This window comes from Babylonia areolata, chromosome 4 (genome assembly GCF_041734735.1).
Source record: "Babylonia areolata isolate BAREFJ2019XMU chromosome 4, ASM4173473v1, whole genome shotgun sequence".
NCBI classification, from domain to species: domain Eukaryota; kingdom Metazoa; phylum Mollusca; class Gastropoda; order Neogastropoda; family Buccinidae; genus Babylonia; species Babylonia areolata.
This window is the reverse complement of record NC_134879.1, coordinates 35,665,882-35,677,255: the sequence shown is the minus strand read 5'-3', so window position 1 is coordinate 35,677,255 and position 11,374 is coordinate 35,665,882. Positions and strand designations below refer to the sequence as shown.

General features: G+C 38.8%; 1 protein-coding gene across 1 annotated transcript; it reads left to right on the top strand.

Annotated features, from left to right (window-relative positions):
• The first annotated feature begins 53 nt into the window (after positions 1–53).
• LOC143281117 (uncharacterized) lies at positions 54–6,930 on the top strand. Its single transcript, XM_076586095.1, has 4 exons — positions 54–233; positions 1,293–1,353; positions 2,624–2,727; positions 3,300–6,930. Exons 1-4 carry the CDS (start codon positions 60–62, stop codon positions 3,438–3,440), a joined length of 480 nt encoding a protein of 159 aa, XP_076442210.1. The 5' UTR covers positions 54–59; the 3' UTR covers positions 3,441–6,930.
• The last annotated feature ends 4,444 nt before the right edge of the window (positions 6,931–11,374 follow it).

The window sequence follows — 11,374 nt, the reverse complement described above, 5'->3', positions numbered from 1 at the left end:
TAAAATCCTGCGTAGTAAAATCCTTGGTAAGTTTAGTACACGTGTACCCTTGAACAAACATGGCGATCTTTGGACAAACAGGGGTCTTCTTTCTGCTCCTATTTCTTGGTATAATTCGCTCGGTTGAGAGCAAAAAATACAAACTGAAGGAACTTGAATTTAACTTCAAACCTGGTGATCCACCACCTAGAATTTTCACTGCGAAGGAAATTGCAGAATACGATGGAAGTGATGTGAGTTGTGCAGTGGTATTTGCATACAGGTATAATGATACCAATATCAATTTCAAGTGTCACGGCTTTTACGCTTTATCAGCCTTTTGCCTGATCATTAGGACTTTTTTTATATTTTAAACTTATAAAAGAGTGCGTAATTACTAATGTTATGGCTAGCTTCCTATGAAGAAATTAACTTGGAAGCCATATTCCTAATAAATAAATGCTTTAAATTGTTAAGTGTTCCTTCAATCACAGTGTTTACTGGGCAGATTATTCCAGAAGTTAACAACCCTGTTAGTAAAAATAGTGACACATTGACACTCCTTGGTATTACAGTAGACAAGTGACAAACATGCACGCATACATACATGCACAAGATCAATGCATGTGCAGGCAGATCAGTTCAAAGCACACACACACACACACACACACACACACACACACACACACACACTCTCTCTCTCTCTCTCTCTCTCTCTCTCTCTCTCTCTCTCACTCACACATGCACACACACACATACACACACACACAAACACACACACACACACACACACACCCACACTCACACTCACACACTCATCATCAGATCAGACATTTGTTACACTGACAAACACTCTCACTCTACCCACAGCAAATACTGAATATATGCGCTGGGCTGCACAGTTACATGCTTTTCTCCACTGTCATTCACACAATCATAGCACGGTCTGTTGCAAATAAGGAAAGAGTCTTGGCACACACAAAAAAACACTTGTTCGTATCATGAATAACACAGACATTTAGATTAAATAGATGTATTTTCATCACAAATGCATGTATTTTATTTTTCTTTTCCTCTTTTTGAGATGTTCTCATGTAATACTGAAAAAATTCACATACACTACCTGAGTCATTAACAGTTTTGACAGAGACAGTCGGTGATTATTAACTCTTTTTTTGTGGTTGTTTTTTGTTCTTCTTTGAAATAAGTATATTGTGCACTTGCAAGAAATGTAACATCAGTAGTTACCACATCTTGTGTGTTCTCACAGCAAGAGAAAGATGCATGATTTTTAATTATTTCTTTTGTTACAGCCAGAGAAACCTATCTATATGGCTGTGAAAGGGGTTGTCTTTGATGTCAGCTCAGGCAAGCGTAAGTATATATTTCTGCATCCTTATTTCTAGATTAATGGTCCACAATGACAAACGCATCAGAAAAATGATTCTACTCACACAAATGCATGCACATATGCACATACACACCCACACTCATACTTTTTTTTCAGAAGGGTGCACATGGAGGGTAGGTTTGGGGATGTGGGGTTCATGACACATGCGGATATTATAATCAATTTCAAAACTGTCCTTCAGTATAGTCTCACCAATCCCACCAGATTACACACAGGAAATTTAAAGTAACTTAGATGTTCCTGTGTCACTGGATGAATGAGGCAACCAATTTAAGGCACTCGATAGTTCACTGTCCTGTTTGCTGGTGTCATCCCATAGTTTGTCAACAAATCTGAGGTTTCTGACCTCTATTTGCTGCCAGTTCATCATATGTGGGCCGTCCCCTCTTTCTCCAGCCAACAGGTGTCCACAGTTCATGAAAACAGAACACAAAAAATTTCCACAGATGGTTTTTTCACCTGTTCTTTATAGTTCACTTTTAATTCATCCTTTGTCTGACTTGCTCTGTAAGGTTATACAATAGCAGGTACATTTGTACAGTAACTTTATTATTATCTGACAATGAAAGTTCTCTGTGGCTGTTTTGTGCTTGTCCTTTGGGCTTACATCATCCCCTCCCCCTATCCCCATCCCATTATTTTGTGAATAGATTGCAAACAAAATTATACACTGGAGCTGTGGCCTAGAGGTAATGAACTTGACTAGGAAGTGAGTATGCACAGGTTCAAGTCACATATACAGACTCTGATTTTTACTCCACCTCTCCGCTCTACTAGACCTTCAGTGGTGCTCAGGTTTCTAGTCATTTAGATGAGACAATAAAGCAAGGCCCCGTGTGCAGCACAAAATTAGCACACATAAAAGTACCCACAGCAACAAAAGGGTTGTCTCTGGCAAAATTTTGTAGAAAACTCCGTTTTTATCACAAGATATCTACATTTGCAGGAAAAAAAATAAAAAATATGTATTGATGTTACTGCACTGTGGGATAGCAGTCCATATTTCACATAGAGTAATCTGTTGTAACACAAAATGATACAATGCAATAGATTACAAAATGATACTGTATGGAAGGCTGTATAGTGAAAATATGTTATTCTTAAGTCCTTGGATTCTGAGGGTTTACAGCTCATTTTCTTCTTTCATTTCTGGTGTTCTTGTCCATCCTGTTGAAGATGGTGATCATGGTGATGATAAAGATGATGATTACGGTGATTATTTTTTGTGTGCAGAATTTTATGGGAAAGAGTCTGACTACAATGTCCTGGTAGGGAAGGACTCTTCACGGGGTGTTGCTAAAATGTCACTGGACCCAAAAGATCTAACCCACGATCTTGTAAGAAAATGAAATTGTAATTTGTATTTGTGCTCTGCACTACTGTCTTTAGATAATAAATGTTTTTTTTTTAGTTTGCCTCTCTTTTAGCTTGACTTTAACTTTGATGTTGTCTTTGTTTGCCAGAATATTCTCTCTTTCTGTCTCTGCCTCTTCTTCTGTCTCTGTCTGTCTCTCTCTGTCTCTGTCTCTTCTGAGCTACAGTATGTTCATAGTATATTGTATGTGTATGAATGCATATGTTCTAATTCAGATACGTTTACTATGCTTGATTATTATTTTGCCATGCTTGCACTTGATTTAGGGGCCTTGGCCTTTCATGAATAAACCATTCATTCATTTATTCATTCTCTTTGTCTCCATCTCTGTCTGTCTGTCTCTCCCTCTCCAACCCCACCCCCTTTTATCTCTCTTTTTCTGTCTCTCTCACTGTCAAAGTGTCAACCGCTGTCTCCCACCATTCCTTCTCAGAAAACCTTTCTCACTCCCACAACCACTTTCTTGATCCTCATGAATTCGTGCTTGGTGGTCAAATCTTTAATACATTATATTTTGTTCTTTTTCATTTTCAGTCTGGATTGTCTCCTGATACGTTACAATCACTGGATGAGATCTTTGAAGGCACCTATAAGGAAAAGTATCCTGTCGTAGGGTACATGGATTATGTCCTGGAGAAGTATCCTGACAAGTTCAAACAGAAGACGGAGCTGTAGTGTGGATGGTGTGTCCACTTCTCAGAATTCTCAGGACTCTGGCTTTGTTTTGTGACACAGTTTCATGCTGGTAATAACTGTATTTTGTCTAAGGTGTCTGTGAGTATTTGTAGGTTGTTTGTGTCTTTTCATCTCTCTCTCTCTCTCTCTCTCTCTCTCTCTCTCTTTCTGTCATAATTGTTACTGCTTTTGCCATTGGTTATTTTTCTCTGGTGTCATTTATCAGGTGTTGCTTTCTTTTGTACCAGAAACTGATCTGATGGTGCATGGAGCCAGGAAGGGTTTTTTACTGGAGCATATATTACAATGTCTTTCACTGATCAAAATATACTCTTTTTTTTGGTGGGCCAGTTATGGTTTGAGGCACAACAACAATATAATGAACACTTCAGAGAACAGACTGAAATGCAGGCAAACTTTTTTCTTCTTTTTTTCCACCTAGCATTTTTAACATGATACTCATCACTACATTATTTGATTAATTTGTTCCAGACATGTTTTTTTATACAAATATAGTGTCTTCCATTGATGAACTTAATCATGGAAAACTGGCCATAGTTTGAGGAACAAGAAACCAGCAAACAATTAATGGGGATGCAAAGTGAAATAGCACTGTGCTCTAAAAACCTGACAAATGGGTAAATGATAATAGGACTATGCATTAAAGTGAACATATATGTGTATTGAAGCAATTATGCTGGTGCAACACAGGGTGTCGCCATACTGGGTTTGGCTCTCTACAAAGGAAACAGAGATCAGTTGTGATGTCACATCAATCATGTACAAAACCAGCTTCCAGGATTGCTCAGTTTTCAAAAGCTTTGACAGTCAGATCATTGTCTCTGCAACATATGCTTTCTTTTGGCATGATGGAGACTTTGGCAAACTTGCAGTTTCCACATTGGCACTCACAAATTTGGTCTCTGTGTGTTGTTGACATTTCAGCAGCTTGTTACTCTTCTTCCGTAAACTTGGGTTCAAAATTATGTGGAACTAAACCAAAATCCATTCTAACACCTTGTGCAGTCTTTTTGTTTTGCTTTGTTTTGTTTTTGTTCTCTTTTGGAAATTCCTTGCACAGTATTTTTTTTAACAATTTTTTTAAAAATCTGCTTCACAAGTTAGTCAAAAGCGAACGTGAGCCTCCAGACATGTGACATCTAAACTTTATCCAAGATGGCGGCCTCCCGTGACTACTCGAAACATGACATTTGAATCAAGTTTTTTTCTCAAGATACACATTTATTTGCTGTAAAAAGTATTGGACAGGCCATAACTACCTAAAACCTATCTATGTAAGCCATATAGCCAAACCACTTTGTTGCAGACAAGGTTTTCCCTACCTTACTATTTTGTTACATGGTTTCCAAACACTGCCTTCATTTGTTCTGGACCTGTTGTTGGTACAGTGTAACTACTTCAGTACTTGTGTCTGTGTGCATTTCTATAAGTTTGATCAGCTTCTGAGCTGTTCAGCCTCTCTCTCAATCAGTTTCTGTCTGCATACAGATCCGTCTACAGCTCTCACTGAGTCACCCTCTGTGTCCCTCCCTCTCCCTCCTATTCTGTATCTTTTTTTTCTGTCAGCTTTTGCTGTTCTCATCCTTTTATATTTCTTCTGCTTTAACTACCTTTTTGTGTGTTGTTGAAATGTTGAGAAACGTTAATGTTGTAAATTGTTAAACTATGCATCTTCTTTAAATGTACCACACATGTAAATTTGGATTTTGTTTTTCCAAATTTCTCATTGATTTTTTTATGTGATTTGTTAGAATTTTTATGTGGTTGTGGTGTGAAATCAAGGTAATGCATATGGCGAACAATCAAGATTATACATATCATTGTTGTGACTGGGAAAATTATGTGGGATATTTGAACAAACTGCCATTGTATCCGTGAACAAAATCTGATCATTTGGTTGTATATTTCATGCATGTATCTTTCTTTTGAGGTGAGAGATGTTCCCTTTCTTGGTATTTGGTTGTTTCCTCCTTGTGAGATTCTAATTATGAATCTCAAGCTGTTGTGAAGACATCATTACTATACAGAGTTTGTGTGCAACTTGTTTATATGTACTTTTTTAAAAAGATTCTTTTTAATGCAATATAGAGAGATGTAGAAAATGAAAGAAAAAAAGGAACAGATTGAAAAGTATTTTAAGTGTTAATTGATCGATCAAAAGTATTTTAAGTGTTAATTGATCGATCAATCGATATGGATACTTATATAGCGCCTATCCTCAGTCTGAGACCAAGCTCTAAGCACTTTACAAACACGAGGTCGTTTGCACAACAGGCTGCCTACCTGGGTAGAGTTGACTGACGGTTGCCTCTGGGCGCTCATCATTCGATACCTGTGTCATTCAATCAGATTACAGGCATGCACACATACACACTCAGACACACATGTAACATTTTATGTGTATGACCTCTTTTTTTGTTTGTTTGTTGGTTTGTTTGTTTTTTATTTACCCCACCATGTAGGCAGTCATACTCCGTTTTGGGGGGTTTGCATGCTGGGTATGTTCTTGTTTCCATAACCCACCAAACACTGACATGGATTACTGGATCTTTATGTGCATTTTTTATCTTCTGCGTGCATGTACACATCTGAAATCATCACTTTTTGTCTTGTGACATGCTGTGAACACCTGTGGCAAATGGAAATGATCTTGAGAAATTGCTGTCAAAGATTCCCTGATATTTTTTTTTTTTAAACTTTAAAAAAAGGAGAGAAAAAAGCCAGTCATTTATTATTGTTCTGTTGTAAAGGAAATATATTTACAGTGACCAGAACTGAAGTTTGGAACATATTTTGGAATCACATGTAACTGCATAATAGAACTACAAGATCACTGAATAAACACTGTGCTGACTCGGGTTGTGTGTCAGTTTTTACTACACGCTTTATCAACTTCTTGTTCTTGGACTTAGATAATTAAACGTTATACCTGCTTCACAAATTGGATGTTAACAGTTCAGATTTTCCTTATAGCTCCAAAGAATTATGTTTTTTTTAGTTCCAAAGAATTATGGTATACAGGGTGAGTACTGGATCTAGTTCTCTTACACTCAGGTCATTTCCAAAGGTGGCTATCACTTATTTGGTGCCATGTTTGTTTCTGTTGGTCCAGTCTCTGACTTGTTTGTTTTTTCATATTATTGGGGTGTTTATAGCACAGAATCACAGAATAAGTGTTAAGACTTTTTTTTTCTTTTTTTTATGTGGTGTTGTTGTTTCTTTGTCAGCCTTGAAAATCGTTGTCTTTCCAACTTCACAGTCAGATACGGTGCTTAACTCTCTCCATACGAACGGCGAAAGAGACGACGTTAACAGCGTTTCACCCCAATTACCATCATCAAAATATTGCAAGCGGAAGGCTCTTATACTGAAGACGTGAATGTTGACAAAGAATACCACAAGTCTGACGACAGAAGCTAAAGGTTGGGTCATTGAGACACCCACTGGACATCCGAGGGGTCTGCGTAGAGAGGACTGGCCGTACTGAGTGAGTTAAAATCAAATGACTGCATCTAGATATATGGATGATGGTATATGTAGACAGACTCTATACTTATTCTGTACTGTTTGTTGCTTGCGAATATGTCCTTTTTTTCCCCTTTTTTTCTTTTTTTTCTCTTTATAAATTTTTTTCTCTTTTGTTTAGCTTTCTTTTTGTGTAAAGTTTAGAAAGCTCAAATGTGCGTCCTCATGGTATTATTTACATTTGTGTGTGTGTGTGTGCAAAAGACAGCATCTTGAATGAGATATTCCTGGAAACATGCTCCACATTTTTTTAAATATTTTTATTTCAAAGAAACGAATAACACAAAACAAAAATGCATATTTATTTGCATGAAATGAGACATTTGGTGGAGCCAGGCAACAGCTTCATAGTTTTCAACATTGTTCTTCTGTATTTAATTTCAACATCAACTGTGATTGATATTCATTTCATGGTCAGCACTGATTTCAGTGAATGAATAAAGTGTAAAACCTGCATTAACTCTTTTTGTAGCCAAGCTTCCGTATGAAAAACACTCCCCAGTGCCAAATATTTTAGACTCTACAGTCTTGGCACACAATTCAGTCCATGTCGGAACAACAGAGTTGATTTGTTCATTTCATACTCAGTTTAGTGGGGAAGGATAGCCAATTTCCTATTGCACGATAAAGTTGGTTGCAACTGCCAAGCTTTGTTACAATGTGAAAAACTGTTTAACATGACCTTTCAATGTCAGCTAAAGTCACCAATGCTGGTGAACTGTCTGGTCAATAAAAGTCGCATATGGTCGTGAAAGAGTTAAAGTTTATAAACTGTTTAATATAAAACCTTCCACTTTCCAAAATAGCTCTGCCATATCCTCTCATAGTTTATCTATATTTTTCTATCTACATATATAAGTTTTGTCTTTCATCCCTTTGTGCAGAGCTATAAGTTATAATGCATGCAGCTGAAGGGGGGTAACTTTAAGGTTTCTAAAATCATGCCAGTGGCATGAACATAAAATGGAAAGGAAAAAATATTAACATATTTGTGAAAGGTCTACAGTATTTTTAAGCTTCGTATGATTCAGAACGCGTTCATAAGCTAGATTTGCCTGAGGTGATGAACTGGGTGGTTGCTTTTTTTTTTCTTCGTGTACTTCATGAAAGGTGTTGAGATTCATGTTTTTATATATGTATAAATGTAATCAGATTAAACAGAGACTATTTACTTTAGGTGTATTGACTGGTCTGTTGTGTGAATGGACACTATGTTTTTTTCATTCTTAAAGTTGTTGGGGGGAGGCATGCGGGGGGGGGGAGGTTACATACAATAAACTTCATTATTTTGTGTGCTCACACACACACACACACACAGAGAACCATCTAGTCTAGATTATTCCGCTCACTTTTTTTTTTCTCCATCCTTCCAGGGAAGGGAACATGAGAACGTTAATCTTTCCCCTCTGTCCGTTCTTTTATTTTCTTTTTTTTCTGGCCATATACATAGTTTCAGTTTTAATTTCTCAAGGTGTCACTGCATTTGGATGAATTAATAACTCAACACCACATCTGCCAGGCAAATGCCTGACAGCAGCATGATGACCCAATGCAATAGTCAGGCCTTGAGAGCATGCATATATGTATTTGTGTACCTATCGCAGTGGATTTCATTTTACAGAATTTTGCCCGAGGACAACTATTTTGTTGCCATGGGTTCTTTTTCAGTGCACCAAGTGTGTGCTGCACACGGGACCTCGGTTTATTGTCTCATCCGAATGACTAGACACTCAGTTTGATTTTTCAGTCAAACTTTGGAGAAAGGGCAAGTGTTAGATTCCAGCCCAGACCTTCATGGACACTGTATTGGCAGATAATCGTCTTATCCATTTTGCCACCTTGTTCCCTGGGTTTAGTTACATGGAACACACACACACACACACACACACACACACACACACTTGTCCATCCACGAAAACACGTGGGCACACTCCAGTTGACAGAAAGTTAGATTCTGAGAGGAAAATCATTTCTGTATTTTCCCCCCAATCAGTTCTATTTTATTTATAGTAGACTTCCTAACTTGTTATATTTTGTGCAATGGCGATGTTCCATCCATTATTTTTTAATTGAAAGTGTTGACTCCTTCCCTTTCGGATTACATCACACACACGTACAGGTCTGACAAGATGGTCATGTGACCATGTGAGCCCCAAAGGCGGCAACTGACCAACCCCTTGAGGGTCCATTTCACCCCTCATTGGACACTGGGTCAGTGACCATCACAGACTCCACCCAAAGCTGATCACTGGTCAGAATGTCACCATGTGACTGGCAGTCCACTAGTTTGGAGTTTGGGGCCTAGAAAAGACAGAACAAAATCTTATGTATTCTTTATTTCTGGGTAACAGTTGTTGGTCAAAAAATGGAGACACCCTTTCCTGTCTAAAACTGGCTGACTGGTCCAAGACAACCGTGAAGGGCTGGTGAGTGTATCTGAATAGAGACAGAGAAGTAAACCTTCTAAGTTTCTCTGCTCATGTCTTCAGCCAGGTCACTGGCAGGGACCCGCAGGCCTTGAGAGTGGAATCAAGGAAGAGGTATGTGGAGGATTCCAGTAGCACAGACTCCTTGACAAACAGCCGGACAGGAAGAGGAGGAAGATGGGGGTTCAGTGTACAGCTCTTCCCATCCGTTTCTCTTTGAGCCTCGGTCCCCCTCCATCTTCTTCTTCCTCGTCGTCCTCCACCTCATCCACGGATCTCAGAAATTACCAGCAGAATGATGGGTGGATGAAAGTATACTGCCAGAAAGAAAAGATATATTATTTTTTCCAAGGTGTCTGTATGGGAATTCAAGGACATACTCCAACACAAAAGGCCTCGGTGTGTTTCACACCTGTGGTGTGGTGAGAGACAATCACTTCTTCCTCTTTCTGCCTGTATACTGAATACTGTATACATTCCATAATTATATCGGCTTGATCATGTTGAGGACTGCTTGTGCCATACGGATACTATCTTATGTTGAAGATGCAATGGGCATATTTTGTTGTTGTTGCCAATACTGTTTTGAAATGAAATGAAAATAAGTCCAAGAGAACAGTATTAAGCAAAAGCAAAATGAAGTAGACCTAACTCTCTCCTTATATATAACTTCAAGTTAATGTCACTTAATGTCACCTAAAACACCGGTAAATAAAAGGTACCTGGGAACAAACCAAGACACGTCCTAAAATAAAGGAAGTTCCGGATCTATCCTTATTCCCATCATTTAACATGCGCGCATAGCAGAAATGATAGAAGAGATGTGGTGACACAAATTAGCTTTTATCATGTTGTTTTACTTGAACCTTTCCTTTAATAGCGGTCGCCACATAGGTTGTGTATGCATACACAAAACAATCCTTTTGCATTTTCGCCAACATCAAACACAGAAAGAAAGAAGACAACAGATTTTTAAAAGACGTTGGCTCAAAGAAAGGAATAAACAAACAAGAAGCAGATGAAAATGGCTTCATCAATAGGCTAGCTCAGTTATCATCCTCATGCAGTTACCCCCCTCCCTTTTCCCCGACCCATCCCCTCAGCCCCAGCCTCCATCATCACCCCTTCCATATCTAGGCCAGCAGGCCAGTACAACGCTCCACAAAATAGCAGTTCGCACAGAGCAACCATCATCTGCCAACACATCCCCACTGAAGAGTCTACAGCAAATGCGATGTCCATTCGTCATGATTTTATCGATCTGGAACTGTGTGATCTGTTGACAATGTTGATCGAACGGTCAATTAAGCCAGCTCCGAGAACGACGACGGCACTGCCTGGAGCTGATCCAGTCTGTAACACGTAATTGTCTTCTGTCAAGCACGGTGCCAGCATACTGATGACAGTAACTGCAAGAAAAAATAACATAGCTCAGCACTGCCAAGAGCATTTTGTTGCTTGAGCAGACGCATCATGCAAGGGCAAAGCGTCTTTGCCGATTTTTTTACCCCTCGAAGGCGTATACTTAGGCATAATTATAGCGCTGTAACGGAGTCCTTGTTTGGCGTGCGTGTTTGTAGTTGTTTTGTTGTTTGGTTCTTTTCGTTTTGTACTGTTTTGTTTTGTCATAGTGTTTATTTTGTTTGCCTGTTTCGATTGGCTGGTTGATGCCCGGCCTTGCATCAGCACATATAAAGTTGTTGGATAGGTTCGCAGGACTGCGTCATTGCAGACAAATGCAATAGGTGATTGATCATTTGTTTCTTTGTCGAGAATAGCTTATATACGCCTGCCTGTGTCATGCCACTTGAAAAACGAGAATAGCTTATATACGCCTGCCTGTGTCATGCCACTTGAAAAACGAACACACACACACACACACACACACAGCGTGGCAGATTTCACACAGATTAAATTTGTCGAAGGGAAGCAATTCTAATTTACTGTCTCGGCAGACGACAA